The sequence below is a fragment of the Ranitomeya variabilis genome, chromosome 2, assembly GCF_051348905.1.
Source record: "Ranitomeya variabilis isolate aRanVar5 chromosome 2, aRanVar5.hap1, whole genome shotgun sequence".
Lineage (NCBI taxonomy): Eukaryota > Metazoa > Chordata > Amphibia > Anura > Dendrobatidae > Ranitomeya > Ranitomeya variabilis.
In genome coordinates this window covers 386,988,471-387,005,491 of record NC_135233.1, presented here as the reverse complement: position 1 = coordinate 387,005,491, position 17,021 = coordinate 386,988,471, and the positions used below count along the sequence as shown (strand labels likewise).

General features: G+C 53.8%; 1 protein-coding gene across 4 annotated transcripts in view; it reads right to left on the bottom strand.

Annotated features, from left to right (window-relative positions):
- Nucleotides 1-1,746: 1,746 nt before the first annotated feature.
- MARK4 (microtubule affinity regulating kinase 4) overlaps nt 1,747-17,021 on the bottom strand; it is a 36,061-nt gene continuing 20,786 nt past the window's right edge. Inside the window, exons 13-18 of one of the 4 annotated variants that reach the window (XM_077286369.1) lie at nt 16,447-16,661; nt 16,115-16,218; nt 15,804-16,058; nt 11,664-11,743; nt 8,107-8,151; nt 5,803-6,002 (exon numbers count right to left, since the gene is read on the bottom strand). In XM_077286369.1, the coding sequence (XP_077142484.1) occupies nt 5,938-6,002; nt 8,107-8,151; nt 11,664-11,743; nt 15,804-16,058; nt 16,115-16,218; nt 16,447-16,661 (764 nt within the window). In that variant the 3' untranslated portion in view covers nt 5,803-5,937. Of the gene's footprint in view, nt 6,003-8,106; nt 8,152-11,663; nt 11,744-15,803; nt 16,059-16,114; nt 16,219-16,446; nt 16,662-17,021 lie in introns of all 4 variants that reach the window. The other 3 variants (XM_077286371.1, XM_077286367.1, XM_077286368.1) reach the window with 3 other exon arrangements.

Here is a 17,021-nt window from a genome sequence, read left to right as displayed (position 1 = left end):
GGGGCTCTAGACGAGGGTGACATCTGTAGAAGGGGCTCTATACCAGTGTGATACCTGTAGAGGGGGCTCTACACCAGGGTGACATCTGTAGAAGGGGCTCTACACGAGGGTGACACCTGTAGAGGGGGCTGTATACCAGTGTGACACCTGTACAAGAGGCTCTACCAGTGTGACACCAGTAGAGGGGGCTCTATACCAGGGTGACACCTATAGAGGGGGCTGTATACCAGGGTGACACCTGTAGAGGAGGCTCTATACCAGGGTGACACCTTTAGAGGGGGCTGTATACCAGGGTGACACCTGTAGAGGGAGTTGTATACCAGTGTCACACCTGTGGAGGGGCTCAAATTCAAAGAAGCTTTATTGGCAGGACCAAATAAACATTAGTTTTGCCAAAGCACGTGTACAATAGGGAGTAGGGGCTGTGGGGATAATGGGTGGGTACTGCGGGAACGATGGATGGGGTACAGGGTGGGGGCTAAGGAAGTCCATGGCATATCATGGTTGTCTTTCTCGCAGTCTATGGCAAGCGCTCACATACTGGGCTGCTATCTCCACTGCTCTCTCTTCTTCTCCCAGCAGGATATATGTTTTCTCTTCCTCCTTCATGGTGCTGAAATCCAGGAAGAGATCGGATAGTCTCCTGAAGTGAGTGTGCCTCACTGCTGAGTATTTGGAGCAGTGTAGCAGGAAGTGGGTCTCATCCTCCAGGGCCTCCAGGTCACAGTGTAGGCACAATCTGTCCTCCCTGGGCTTGTAGCTCTGTCTGTGTCGGCCGACCTCGATGGCCAGATTGTGGGCACTGAGTCTATATCGGCTCAGGATCTTGCGATCTCTGGGGTCCGAGAGTTTCTCCAGATATGGGGCCAGTCTGTAGTCTCTCTGTAGACTCCGGTACATGATCAGTTTCTGTGAGCTGCTGATCTCGTTCCTCCAGACACTGACATACTTCTCCTGTCCCTCCTCTACCATCTTCCTGATTGTGGCTTTTGTCAGATTGTTTTGGTTGACAGTTCGGTCACGTTGGGTTTGGGCGAGATGTTCCGGGGTCCTGGTTTGTGGGGACCACCTATATGTAGCAGGGCTTTATGGTGATGGGAGCTTGGGTTGCTACTCTAGGTGAGCCTGGAAGGACAGTGCCCTCTTCAGGACTGCTAGGTGCAGAGGGAATCTGCCCAGCTCAGCCCGAGAGGCACTGTTGGAGGTGCTCCGATGGACCTGGAGAAGGCGTTTACAGAATTCCAGGTGGAATATTTCTGTTGGACTGAATGGCTCTATATCAGGGTGACACCTGTTGATGGGGCTGTATACCGGTGTGACACCTGTAGACGTGACTGTATACCAGGGTGACACCTGTAGAGGGGGCTGTTTACCAGTGTCACACCTGTAGATGGGGCTCTATACCAGTGTGACACCTGTAGACGTGGCTCTATACCAGGGTGACACCTGTAGATGGGGCTGTATACCAGGGTGACACCTGTAGAGGGCTCTATACCAGTGTGACACCTGTAGAGGGGGCTGTATACCAGGGTGACACCTGTAGAGGGGGCTGTATACCAGGGTGACACCTGTAGAGGGGGCTGTATACCAGGGTGACACCTGTAGAGGGGGCTGTATACCAGGGTATGCATGCTGCGGATGCTTATGCCACGTGGTACATGCAGAGATGAGTATCTCACTTTTTGGCATCGCACCGTCGCTCTCTCTTTCCCCCTCGCTGACTGCACATTACACACAGACCATGACTGGATTTCATAGGGTGATTTTAATAAATAGTTTTGGGGTACATTGTCTGGAGGAGGGTTCACTGCTGACGTTCTACACTACGAGCGTGTGCTGGGTACATGACACCGCCTGCGCTCTGGTTTCTAGTTTCGACACTGTGTGGGTGTCAGGAGCTTCAGGACCCCATTCTGAACACTGTAGTTGTCGGACTGCTACCCCCATCATTGGGTGACATCTGGAGAGGTTTAGATTAATAACATTACGAGGCGCCTGTAGATCATCTCCTCAAGAAAGGAAGGACGTGATGGGAACATTATAGTGTAGGCTCCATTATGAAATATTTACAGCGGCTCCCAGGTGGCACTTTACTGCACTCATGCGGTGTAGATGGTGCTGGGACCGGACAGCAGTATCGGGCATGAGGCTAAAATGGTGCCAGGACTGGCTGCAGTGATGATGAGGGCGCAGTGCAGCAGTATCAGGTGTGGGGTGTACATAGTGTCGGGGGGCTGGCTGCAGTGATGAGGGAGCAGTGTAGCAATATCAGGTGTGGGGTGTACATAGTGTCGGGGGCTGGCTGCAGTGATGAGGGCGCAGTGCAGCAGTATCAAATGTGGGGTGTTCATAGTGTCGGGGGGCTGGCTGCAGTGATGAGGGCGCAGTGCAGCAGTTTCAGGTGTGGGGTGTACATAGTGTCGGGGGGCTGGCTGCATTGATGAGGGCGCAGTGCAGCAGTATCAGGTGTGGGGTTTACATAGTGTTGGGGGGCTGGCTGCAGTGATGAGGGCGCAGTGCAGCAGTATCAGGTGGGGTGTACATGGTGTTGGGGGCTGGCTGCAGTGATGAGGGTGCAGTGCAGGAGTATCAGGTGTACATAGTATTGGGGGGCTGGGTGCAGTGATGAGGGCGCAGTGCAGCAGTATCAGTTGTGGGGTGTACATAGTGTTGGGGGGCTGGCTGCAGTGATGAGGGCGCAGTGTAGCAATATCAGGTGTGGGGTGTTCATAGTGTCGGGGGGCTGGCTGCAGTGGTGAGGGCGCAGTGCAGCAGTATCGGGTGTGGGGTGTACATAGTGTTGGGGGGCTGGCTGCAGTTATGACGGCGCAGTGCAGCAGTATCAGGTGTGGGGTGTACATAGTGTCGGGGGGCTGGGTGCAGTGATGAAGGCGCAGTGCAGCAGTATGAGATGTGGGGTGTAGATGGTGTTGGGGGGCTGGCTGCAGTGATGAGGGCAAAGTGTAGCAGTATTGGGTGTGGGGTGTACATAGTGTCGGGGGGCTGGCTGCAGTGATGAGGGCGCAGTGCAGAAGAATCGGGTGTGGGGTGTACATGGTGTTGGGGGGCTGGCGGCAGTGATGAGGGTGCAGTTCACCAGTATCAGGTGTACATAGTGTTGGGGGGCTGGCTGCAGTGATGAGGGTACAGTGCAGCAGTATGAGATGTGGGGTGTACACGGTGTTGGGGGGCTGGCTGCAGTGATGAGGGCGCAGTACAGCAGTATCAGGTGTGGGGTGTACATAGTGTTGGGGGGCTGGCTGCAGTGATGAGGGCGCAGTGCAGCAGTATCAGGTGGGGTGTACATGGTGTTGGGGGGCTGGCTGCAGTGATGAGGGTGCAGTGCAGCAGTATCGGGTGTGGGGTGTACATAGTGTCGGCGTCTGGCTGCAGTGATGATGGTGCAGTTCACCAGTATCAGGTGTACATAGCATCGGGGGACTGGCTGAAGTGATGAGGGCGCAGTCCAGCAGTATGAGGTGTGGGGTGTACATGGTGTTGGGGGGCTGGCTGCAGTGATGAGAGCGCAGTGTAGCAGTATCGGGTGTGGGGTGTACATAGTGTCGGGGGGCTGGCTGCAGTGATGAGGGAGCAGTGTAGCAATATCAGGTGTGGGGTGTACATAGTGTCGGGGGCTGGCTGCAGTGATGAGGGCGCAGTGCAGCAGTATCAAATGTGGGGTGTTCATAGTGTCGGGGGGCTGGCTGCAGTGATGAGGGCGCAGTGCAGCAGTTTCAGGTGTGGGGTGTACATAGTGTCGGGGGGCTGGCTGCATTGATGAGGGCGCAGTGCAGCAGTATCAGGTGTGGGGTTTACATAGTGTTGGGGGGCTGGCTGCAGTGATGAGGGCGCAGTGCAGCAGTATCAGGTGGGGTGTACATGGTGTTGGGGGCTGGCTGCAGTGATGAGGGTGCAGTGCAGGAGTATCAGGTGTACATAGTATTGGGGGGCTGGGTGCAGTGATGAGGGCGCAGTGCAGCAGTATCAGTTGTGGGGTGTACATAGTGTTGGGGGGCTGGCTGCAGTGATGAGGGCGCAGTGTAGCAATATCAGGTGTGGGGTGTTCATAGTGTCGGGGGGCTGGCTGCAGTGGTGAGGGCGCAGTGCAGCAGTATCGGGTGTGGGGTGTACATAGTGTTGGGGGGCTGGCTGCAGTTATGACGGCGCAGTGCAGCAGTATCAGGTGTGGGGTGTACATAGTGTCGGGGGGCTGGGTGCAGTGATGAAGGCACAGTGCAGCAGTATGAGATGTGGGGTGTAGATGGTGTTGGGGGGCTGGCTGCAGTGATGAGGGCAAAGTGTAGCAGTATTGGGTGTGGGGTGTACATAGTGTCGGGGGGCTGGCTGCAGTGATGAGGGCGCAGTGCAGAAGAATCGGGTGTGGGGTGTACATGGTGTTGGGGGGCTGGCGGCAGTGATGAGGGTGCAGTTCACCAGTATCAGGTGTACATAGTGTTGGGGGGCTGGCTGCAGTGATGAGGGTACAGTGCAGCAGTATGAGATGTGGGGTGTACACGGTGTTGGGGGGCTGGCTGCGGTGATGAGGGCGCAGTACAGCAGTATCAGGTGTGGGGTGTACATAGTGTTGGGGGGCTGGCTGCAGTGATGAGGGCGCAGTGCAGCAGTATCAGGTGGGGTGTACATGGTGTTGGGGGGCTGGCTGCAGTGATGAGGGTGCAGTGCAGCAGTATCGGGTGTGGGGTGTACATAGTGTCGGCGTCTGGCTGCAGTGATGATGGTGCAGTTCACCAGTATCAGGTGTACATAGCATCGGGGGACTGGCTGAAGTGATGAGGGCGCAGTCCAGCAGTATGAGGTGTGGGGTGTACATGGTGTTGGGGGGCTGGCTGCAGTGATGAGAGCGCAGTGTAGCAGTATCGGGTGTGGGGTGTACATAGTGTCGGGGGGCTGGCTGCAGTGATGAGGGCGCAGTGCAGCAGTATCAGGAGTGGGCTCTTAGCGGTGCATTTGCAGTGATGGCGGTGCAGTAATATTCCCAACATAGGCGGTGGTTTTGCAGCAGTGAGGATGCAGTAAAGCGAGTGGCTTTAGATGGTGCTGGGGTCTTGCTGCGGTGATGAGGGGACGGCACGGTCCGGTGCTGGTTTGGCGAGTGGACACCACTCCGGGCGATAGGACATGTGAGAACAGCAGCCAAATAACCCCTCCCCCCACCAGGAATCTGCGTGACCTGCACATGTCATTATATACACTGACCCCCGGATGATGGGGGTCTCTGAGCACAGGGGGAGGAGCATCCGATTCATCAGGGGGTGGCGAGAAGCAGACCGGTGATACGTGGGGTGGATGCCATGACGGGCAGGGACGTGTCATGGAGAACAGGATAACATAGCACATATGTCGGGGGAGGGGCTAATATAATGTCAATAATCAAGTGGGCGGAGCCAGAAATGGGAAATAATTTGGGAAGGAAACTGTTAATAAGGTCTTGGATCCGGCGTCTGGTCCGCACTGTGCAGAACCCCAAGTAAAAATCACCGCCCCTCCCCCGCGATGGCACAGCTCTCAGGAGACGAGTGGGCATGGCACAACCAGAAGGGGCGTCTCATGGGTGGAGTGGACGTCGTCCTCCTGCTTCCACCATAGATCCTCAGACAAAGCCCTACAGGTGCAGCATCCAGACCAGGAGGCGTCCGTCGTAAAGGCACAGCGTCCCGACAGTAAAGGAGGGGGTGACTGCCCGGACGGGTCGTGCTTCACCCCCGATGGGGCTCGTCCCAGCTTCAAAAAGCTACAGCAGCATCCTACAGGATATCCACAGAACGAATATATCCCCTTCTTAAAGTCCCAGCGTCCCAACGGTGACAAGTGGGCGGAGCTTGCCTGGTAAGGGCCGAGGTCTTCCCACTGGGTAAGATTCACTGGGAGCAGTTGAGGGGGCTGGCGAATTCAAGGGGGGGCGCCGGGTGGATTTCGTCACATCCCCGGAAGGTCGGAGCAGGCCTGAGTGGGCCGACGCTTTATACCAAGGTATATAGCTACTGCAGAAAGAGAGAGAAAGAGAAGTGTAAAGAAGGGAGCACAGAGGGGAAAATGGCTGCCCTGCCAGACACATTGGCCAGCCGGGCTCTAAGGTGGAGGTCGCCATCATCTCCAGACCTCACCACCTGCTCCACGGTGGAGATTGCCAACATCTCCTGACCTCACTACCTGCTCCATGGTGGAGGCCTCTGTCATCTCCTGACCTCATTAACTGCTCCATGGTGGAGGCCTCCATCATCTCCTGAACTCACTACCTGCACCATGGTGGAGTCCTCCGTCATCTCCTGATCTCATTATCTGCTCTATGTTGGAGGTCGCCATTATCTCCTGAACTCACTACCTACTCCATGGTGGAGATCGCCATGTCCTGACCTCACTACCTGCTCCATGCTGGAGGCCTCGGTCATCTCATGACATCAATACCTGTTCCATGCTGGAGGCCTCTCATATCCTGACCTCACTACCTGCTCCATGGTGGAGGTTGCTGTCATCTCCTGACCTCGCTACCTGCTCCATGGTGGAAGTCATCGCCATCGCCTGAGTTCACTACCCACTTCATGATGGAGGCCGCTATTATATCTCCTGAACTCACTACCTGCTCCACGGTGGAGGTCGCCAACATCTCCTGACCTCACTACCTGCTCCATAGTGGAGGCTTCGGTCATCTAATGATCTTACTACCTGCTCCATGGTGGAGGCCTCTGTCATCTCCTAACTTCACTACCTGCTCCAAGGTGCAGGCCTGTCATCTCCTGATCTCACTACCTGCTCTATGTTGGTGGCAACCATCATCTCCTGACCTCAATACCTGCTCCATGGAGGAGACCTTCGTCATCTCCTGACCTCACTACCTGGTCCATGGTGGAGGCCTTCGCCATCTCCTGACCTCACTACCTGCTCCATGGTGGAGGCCTTCGTCATCTCCTGACTTCACTACCTGCTCCATGGTGGAGGCCATCATCATCTCCTGACCTCACTACCTGCTCCATGGTACAGGTCGCAATCATCTCCTGACCTCACTACCTGCTCAATGGTGGAGGCTTCGGTCATCTCCTGACCTCACTACCTGCTCCATGGTGGATGCCTCTGTCATCTCCTGATCTCACTACCTGCTCTATGTTGGCGGTAACCATCATCTCCTGACTTCGCTACCTGCTCCATGATGGAGGCTGCCATCATCTCCTGACCTCACTACCTGCTCCATGGTGGAGGCCTTTGTTATCTCCTGACCTGACCTCACTATCTGCTCCATGGTGGAGGTCGCTGTCATCTCCTGACCTCACTACCTGCTCCATGGTACAGGTCGCCATCATCTCCTGACCTCACTACCTGCTCCATGGTGGAGGGCGCCGTCATCTCCTGACCTCACTACCTGCTCCATGGTACAGGTCGCCATCATATCCTGACCTCACTACCTGCTCCATGGTGGAGGTCACCTTCATCTCCTGAGTTCACTATCTGCTCCATCATGGAAGCCACGGTAATCTCTTGAACTCACTACCTGCTCCATGGTGGAGGTCACAGTCATCTCCTGACCTCATTACCTGCTCCATGATGGAGGCCACCATTATCTCCTGAACTCACTACCTGCTCCATGGTGGAGAACGCAGTCATCTGCTGAGTTCACTACCTTCTCCATCATGGAAGCCACGGTAATCTCTTGAACTCACTACCTGCTCCATGGTGGAGGTCACCGTCATCTCCTGACCTCATTACCTGCTCCATGATGGAGGCCACCATTATCTCCTGAACTCACTACCTGCTCCATGGTGGAGAACGCAGTCATCTGCTGAGTTCACTACTTTCTCCATCATGGAAGCCACGGTAATCTCTTGAACTCACTACCTGCTCCATGGTGGAGGACGCCATCTCCTGACCTCACTACCTGCTCCATGGTGGAGGTCGCCGTCATCTCCTGACCTCACTACCTGCTCTGTAATAACCAGAATCTTCATCAGATATACCAGCCAGAGCCATCAGGACCCGGCAGGAGAACCCTGTGTGACATCCTGAGGCTGCACAGACCTTCTCACTCTTTATATACTGACAATGAATCAGGTCAGGAATGATGGGAGTGGTAGTCAGCAATAGATGAATACTTGCCTTGTGACCTCAGGTCTCCGGACTCTCTCAGATTCGTCTGTGACCCTGAAAATAAAAGTGATGATACCATGAAGAAACAGAGTAGGTGAATGGACGCGGCCTCAGAGCTTGGCCCTCACACCGGGCTGCTATATGGGGGCAATGCAGGGGAACCGCAGTACCCCGGCTGGGCACTGGGGGTCATCAAAGGATTTAATAGAGCAATGATGACACCATCAACCACCACAGCAGACCAGCCCACAGCATCCTCACACGTCCACTGCATCCAAAGTCACAGCAACCATCATGGGATCCATCATCTAATCCCAAATTCACCAAGAACTCTATGATGACCACTACCAGTTTAATGGTGAAGGGAAGAGGAGGTGTGATAGTATAATGGTGCAGGGAGGAGGAGGTGTGATACTATAATGGTGCAGGGAGGAGGAGGAGGTGTGATACTATAATGGTTCAGGGAGGAGGAGGAGGTGTGATAGTATAATGGTGCAGGGAGGAGGAGGTGTGATACTATAATGGTGCAGGGTAGAGGAGGAGGTGTGATACTATAATGGTGCAGGAGGGAGGAGGAGGTGTGATACTATAATGGTGCAGGGAAGAGGAGGAGGTGTGATACTATAATGGTTCAGGGAGGAGGAGGAGGTGTGATAGTATAATGGTGCAGGGAGGAGGAGGTGTGATACTATAATGGTGCAGGGTAGAGGAGGAGGTGTGATACTATAATGGTGCAGGAGGGAGGAGGAGGTGTGATACTATAATGGTGCAGGGAAGAGGAGGAGGTGTGATACTATAATGGTTCAGGGAGGAGGAGGAGGTGTGATAGTATAATGGTGCAGGGAGGAGGAGGTGTGATACTATAATGGTGCAGGGTAGAGGAGGAGGTGTGATACTATAATGGTGCAGGAGGGAGGAGGAGGTGTTATACTATAATGGTGCAGGGAGGAGGAGGAGGTGTGATACTATAATGATGCAGGGATGAGGAGGTGGTGTGATACTATAATGGTGCAGGGAAGAGGAGGAGGTGTGATACTATAATGGTGCAGGGAAGAGGAGGAGGTGTGATACTATAATGGTGCAGGGAGGAGGAGGAGGTGTGATGCTATAATAGTGCAGGGAGGAGGAGGTGTGCTACTATAATGGTGCAGGGAAGAGGAGGAGGTGTGATAGAATAATGGTGCAGGGAGGAGGAGGAGGTGTGATAGAATAATCGTGCACGGAAGAGGAGGAGGTGAGATAGTATAATGGTGCAGGGAAGAGGAGGAGGCAAAATAGTATAATGGTGCAGGGAAGAGGAGGAGGTAAGATAGTATAATGGTGCAGGGTAGAGTAGGAGGTAAGATAGTATAATGGTTCAGTGAGGAGGAGGAGGAGGTGGTGTGATAGTATAATGGTGCAGGGAGGAGGAGGTGTGATACTATAATGGTGCAGGGTAGAGGAGGAGGTGTGATACTATAATGGTGCAGGAGGGAGGAGGAGGTGTTATACTATAATGGTGCAGGGAGGAGGAGGAGGTGTGATACTATAATGATGCAGGGAGGAGGAGGTGGTGTGATACTATAATGGTGCAGGGAAGAGGAGGAGGTGTGATACTATAATGGTGCAGGGAAGAGGAGGAGGTGTGATACTATAATGGTGCAGGGAGGAGGAGGAGGTGTGATGCTATAATAGTGCAGGGAGGAGGAGGTGTGCTACTATAATGGTGCAGGGAAGAGGAGGAGGTGAGATAGTATAATGGTGCAGGGAAGAGGAGGAGGCAAAATAGTATAATGGTGCAGGGAAGAGGAGGAGGTAAGATAGTATAATGGTGCAGGGTAGAGTAGGAGGTAAGATAGTATAATGGTTCAGTGAGGAGGAGGAGGAGGAGGTGGTGTGATAGTATAATGGTGCAGGGAGGAGGAGATGTGATAAGATAATGGTGCAGGGAAGAGGAGGAGGTGTGATACTATAATGGTGCAGAGAAGAGGAGGAGGTGTGATAGTATAATGGTGCAGGGAGGAGGAGGTGTGATAAGATAATGGTGCAGGGAAGAGGAGGAGGTGTGATAGTATAATGGTGCAGGGAGGAGGAGGTGTGATAGTATAATGGTGCAGGGAGGAGGTGTGATAGTATAATGGTGCAGGGAGGAGGTGAGATAGTATAATGGTGCAGGGAGGAGGAGGAGGTGTGATATAATGGTGCAAGGAGGAGGAGGTGTGTTAGTGAAATGGTGCAGGGAGGAGGTGTTATTTGGCATTATGTGGATGAAGGGAGGTAGTGGAGGGGTGTCATGTAATGGTGTGGGGAGGCGACGGTGGTAGAAGTGTCATGAAGCAGGAAATAAAGGCGGTCATGTACCTGTATGGACCAGACTCAGCGCTGACCACAAAGCCGGACACCACTAATACCTGTAAGGACCTGACTCAGCGCTGACCACAAGGCCTGACACCACTAATAAATGTAAGGACCATACCCGGCGCTGACCACAAGGCCGGACACCACTAATACCTGTAAGGACCAGACCCGGCACTAACCACAAGGCCGGACACCACTAATACATGTAAGGACCATACCCGGCGCTGACCACAGGGTCGGACACCACTAATACCTGTAAGGACCATACCCGGCACTAACCACAGGGCCGGACACCACTAATACCTGTAAGGACCAGACCCGGCACTAACCACAAGGGCGGACACCACTAATACCTGTAAGGACCAGACCCGGCACTAACCACAAGGCCGGACACCACTAATACCTGTAAGGACCAGACCCGGCACTAACCACAAGGCTGGACACCACTAATACCTGTAAGGACCAGACCAGGCGCTAACCACAAGGCCGGACACCTGTAATACCTGTAAGGACTAGACCCGGCGCTGACCACAAGGCCGGACACCACTAATGCCTGTAAGGACCAGACCCGGCGGTGACCACAAAGCCGGACACCACTAATGCCTGTAAGGACCAGACCTGGCGCTGACCACAAAGCCGGACACCACTAGTATCTGTAAGGACCAGACCCGGCGCTGACCACAAAGCTGGACATCATTAACACCTGTATGGACCAGACCAGGCACTGACCACAAAGCCGGACACCACTAATGCCTGTATGGACCAGACCCCGCACTAACCACAAGGCCGGACACCACTAATACCTGTAAGGACCAGACTCAGCGCTGACCACAAGGCCTGACACCACTAATGCCTGTAAGGACCAGACTCAGCGCTGACAACAAGGCCGGACACCACTAGTACCTTTAAGGACCAGACTCGGCGCTGACCACAAGGCCGTACACCACTAATACCTGTAAGGACCAGATCCAGCGCTGACCAAAAGACCAGGCGGTATCGGCCCACACACAGGCCTATACCTTCCTCATCATGAATACCTGGCACAGAGCTGACTTCCCTTCCTCACCGCCCATCACACAGTCACTATAAAGTGGCCGGAAACAATCACTACAACCTTCAGCAAGTTTTCAGCCGCACATCCCATGGCCATGGCTGCAGCACAACGGTGACCATCACACTGACGACTCGCCCACGGGTAAAGGTTATTAGGGGGATAGGGAGACACTTACTGATCTTGCTGTCCTGAGGGAGAGACACTCCAGACACACAGCGGTGAGACGCCTGTCTCTTAGAGGGGTCAAGAGCGACCCTGGCGAGGAAGCCAGAAAGAGAAAGGGAAGAAAGACAGAGGGGGAGAAAAACTATGAGAAGACGGGTGATAGGAAAGGAGGACAGCAGAAAGTAGAGCAATAAAAACTACAGTCCACTGGTGTCCTCAACTGTGTTACCCATCCACAGATACAGAGGACTCAATGCAACTGAGCGCAACAGGTACAACACAACTGAGCACAGCGGGAACAACACAACTGAGCGCAGCAGGCACAACGCAACTGAGCGCAGCAGGCACAACGCAACTGAGCACAGCGGGAACAACACAACTGAGCGCAGCAGGCACAACGCAACTGAGCACAGCGGGAACAACACAACTGAGCACAGCGGGTACAACGCAACTGAGCGCAGCAGGCACAACGCAACTGAGCACAGCGGGAACAACACAACTGAGCGCAGCAGGCACAACGCAACTGAGCACAGCGGGAACAACACAACTGAGCACAGCAGGAACAACGCAACTGAGCACAGCGGGAACAACACAACTGAGCGCAGCAGGTACAACGCAACTGAGCGCAGCAGGCACAACGCAACTGAGCACAGCAGGTACAACACAACTGAGCACAGCGGGAACAACACAACTGAGCGCAGCAGGTACAACGCAACCGAGCGCAGCAGGCACAACGCAACTGAGCACAGCAGGTACAACGCAACTGAGCGCAGCAGGCACAACGCAACTGAGCACAGCAGGTACAACGCAACTGAGCACAGCGGGAACAACACAACTGAGCGCAGCAGGCACAACGCAACTGAGCACAGCGGGTACAACGCAACTGAGTGCAGCAGGCACAACGCAACTGAGCACAGCAGGTACAACGCAACTGAGCGCAGCAGGCATAACGCAACTGAGCACAGCAGGTACAACACAACTGAGCACAGCGGGAACAACACAACTGAGCGCAGCAGGTACAACGCAACTGAGCACAGCAGGTACAACGCAACTGAGCGCAGCAGGCACAACGCAACTGAGCACAGCAGGTACAACACAACTGAGCGCAGCAGGCACAACGCAACTAAGCACAGCAGGTACAACACAACTGAGCACAGCGGGAACAACACAACTGAGCACAGCAGGCACAACGCAACTGAGCGCAGCAGGTACAACACAACTGAGCACAGGGTGAACAACACAACTGAGCGCAGCAGGTACAACGCAACTGAGCACAGCAGGTACAACGCAACTGAGCGTAGCAGGTACAAGACAACTGAGCGCAGCGGGTACAACGTAACTGAGCACATCAGGAACAGTGCAACTGAGTGCAGCATGTACAACTGAGCGCAGTGAGTACAGTATAACTGAGCGCAGTGAGTACAGTATAACTGAGCGCAGCAGGTACAACACAACTGAGCACAGTGGGTACAATGCAACTGAGCACAGCAAGAACAGTGCAACTGTGCGCAGTGAGTACAGTACAATTGAGCGCAGCAGTTACAACGCAACTGAGCGCAGCAGGTACAACGCAACTGAGCGCATCAGGTACAACGCAACTGAGCACAGCGGGTATAGCGCAACTGAGCACAGCTGGTACAACACAACTGAGCACAGCGGGAACAGTGCAACTGAGCATAGCGGGTACAACGCAACTGAGCGCAGTGGGTACAGTGCAAATGAACACAGCGGATACAACACAGTTGAGCACAGTGGGTGCAGTCCAACTAAGCATAGTGGGTACAACTCATCTGAGCACAATGGGTACTACGCAACTAAGCGCGGAGGGTACAGAGCAACTGAGCGGAGCAGGTACAATGTAACTGAGCGCAGTGGGTACAACGCAACTGAGCGCATCGGGTACAGTGCATCTGAGCACTGAGGGTACAACGCAACTGGTACAGTGCAACTGAGCACATAGGGCACAATGCAACTGAGCGCAGAAAATACAATGCAACTGAGAGCAGTGGGTACAAGGCAACTGAGCACAACGGGTACAACGCAACTGAACGCAGCAGGTACACTAGAACTGAGAGCAACGGGTACAGTGCAACTGAGCATAGCGGGTACAATACAATTGACTGCAGAGGGTCTAAGGCATCGCAGCACAGCAGGTACAACGCAACTGAGCGCAGCGGATACAACGCAACTGAGAGCAGCTGGAACAATGCAACTGAACAACTGAGCGCAGCGGGTACAGTGCGGCTGAGTGCAGAGAGTACAACACAACTGAGCACAGCAGGTACACTAGAACTGAGAGCAATGGATACAGTGCATCTGAGCACAGAGGGTACAACGCAACTGGTACAGTGCAACTGAGTGCAGCAAATACAATGCAACTGAGACAACAGGTACAGTGCAACCGAGCGTAGCGGGTACAACACAACTGAGTGCAGCGGGTACAGTCCAACTGAGCATAGTGGGCACAATGCATCTGAGCACAACAGGTACTAGGGTACGAGGGTACAGAGCAACTGAGGGTAGCGGGTAAAACGCAAGTGAGCGCAACAGTTACTGAGCAACTGAGAGCAGCGGATGCAACGCAACTGAGCGCAGAGTGTACAATGCAACTGAGCGCAGTGGATACAAAGCAACTGATTACAGCAGGTATATTAGAACTAAGAGCAGCAGGTACAATGCAACTGAGCGCAGCGGGTACAACGCCACTGAGAACGGCGGGTGCAGTGCAACTGAGCAAAGCGGGTACAACGCATCTAAACACTGCCTGTACAGTGCAACTGAGCACAGTGGGTCCAACGCAACTGAGCACAGCGTGTACAGTGCAACTGGTACAGTGCAACTGAGTGCAGAAGGTACAATGCTACTGAGCATAGCGGGTACAAAGCAACTGAGGGCAGCAGGTACAATGCAATTGAGTGCAGAGGGTCCATCACATCTGTGCGCAGCGGGTACAACGCAACTGAGAACAGCGGGTCCAGTGCAACTGAGTAAAGCAGGTACAACACATCTGAACACAGTGGGTACTACGCAACTAAGCGCAGATGGTACAGAGCAACTGAGCGTAGTGGGTACAATACAACCGAGAGCAACGAATACAGAGCAACTGAGTAAAACAGAACGGAGAGCAGCGGGTACAACGCAACTGAGTGCAGCAGGTACAACGCATCTGAGCACAGTGGGTACAATACAACTGAGCGAAGTGGGTGCAACGCAACTGAGCGTAGCAGTTAGAACGCAAATGAGTGCAGCAGGTACAAAGCAAAGGAGAGCAGCAGATACAATGCAACTGAGTGCAGAGTACACAATATAATTGAGTGCAGCGGGTACAATGCATCTGAGTGCAGCAGGTACAACGCAACTGAGCACAGTGGGTACAATGCAACTGAGCACAGCAGATACAATGCAACTGACAGCAGTGAATACAATGTAACTGAAAGCAGCTGCTAAAATACAATGGAGTGCAACGTGTACACTGGAACTGAGAGTAACTGGAACAACTCAACTGAGTACAACAAGTACAATGCAACAGAGAGCAGCATGTACAGCACAACTGAGTGAACAATGCATCTGAGCGCAGCGGATACAACGCAACTGAGCGCAGCAGGTACAATGCAACTGAGAGCAGCAGATACTGAGTGCAGCGTGTACAACGTAACAGTGCTGTGGGCAAAATGCATCTGAGTGCAGCAGAAACAATGCAACGGAGTGCAGAGTGTACAATGTACAATGTAACTGAGTGCAGTGGGTACAATTCATCTAAGTGCAGCAGGTATATTGCAACTGAGTGAGTGGGTACAATTCATCTAAGTGCAGCATGTATATTGCAACTGAGTGCCGTAGGTACAATGCAACTGAGTGCAGCAGGTACAACGCAACTGAGTGCAGCAGGATCAACGCAACTGAGAGCAGTGAATACAATGTAATTGAAAGCAACAGCTACAATACAATGGACTGCAACGTGTACACTGGAACTGAGAGCAACTGGAACAACTCAACTGAGTTTAGTGGGTACACTGCAACTGAACCCAGCAGGTAAAACGCATCTGAGTGCAGCCAGATGGGCATCATACCTACATCTAAACTCACTCGTCACCTACTTTGTCGGGGTCGGTCTGTCAGGGTCTCCCGATCCCCCCATATTCTGCCTTACCTGCGGGTCAGTTTGGAGGTCAGCTTGCTGAACAGGTTGGAGGTGGCTCGGGATCGGCTCTGGTTTAGCCCCTCGTGGGGGTGTGTGGGCGAGCTGGGAGGTGGATTCTGACCCCTCCGATCTCTGACGTGGCCGCCATGGAAAGTGCTGCGGACATTGGATCCTCGGGAGAGGCTGCTGCGCTCTGCAATGCTCTGCGTTGAGGGTGACGGTGCGGGTGGTCGAGAAGGAGTGGAGCTGAGTGACAAGACAGAGCTGGGGGTCAGAGGGGGCAGCGTCATCCGGTCACGTCCCGCCAGCCCAACACCTACCTGTTCTCCTTTCCATTGTGGAGCAAGGAGTGGCGCTCTGAAGCGTGGCGGTCTGTGCACACATACGTGTTCCTGCGGCCCATAACACCCGGAGGAGTGTTCATCTGTCAGACAGATAGAAATCAGCACATGCCGGAGCCCGAGAACCTGCCCCAACCTTCTCACAGCTGAAGGTTTATTACAATGTGTCTACGCAATCCATGAAGAGCTGGATCCCGAACTGACACATTGTAGCAAACCATAACTTGGATCAGATCAAGGCAGGTTTTCGGCTCTTGGCAGCAAGCAGAGTTCTTGAAAATGGTGGGAAGTGAGCAAAAACCGAGCCTTACAGTTGTGGGTGGAGCCTCTTTGCGCGGCTCTGGAATTTCCGCCTTGTTTGGGTTGTGAGCGTGGCTAACCATAGGGCTGGAGGGAGGGGGAGGCCGGCTACCCCCACTCACAGATCCACTGCCCCTCCTGGGGGCAAGACGCTCCCCAACTGTGCCGTCATCAACTGCCCCAGGAGGACTGCGCTTGGCTTGAGAGGGAGTGGGTGCAGGACCACCTACCAAGGAAAGAGGACATCATCATAGGGAAGCCCACCCACGTAACATGGCAGCTGTGATCCGACGACCCAAGTGTCAGTATCCTGTACCCCGAGTGTCAGCGTCATTATCCCGTACCCTGAGTGTCAGTGTCCTGTACCCTGAGTGTCAGTGCCGGTATCCTGTACCCCGAGTGTCAGTGTCATTATCCCGTAACCCAAGTGTCAGTGTCATTATCCTGTACCCCGAGTGTCAGTGTCATTATCCCGTAACCCAAGTGTCAGTGTCATTATCCTGTACCCCGAGTGTCAGTGTCATTATCCTGTACCCCGAGTGTCAGTGTCATTATCCTGTACCCCGAGTGTCAGTGTCATTATCCT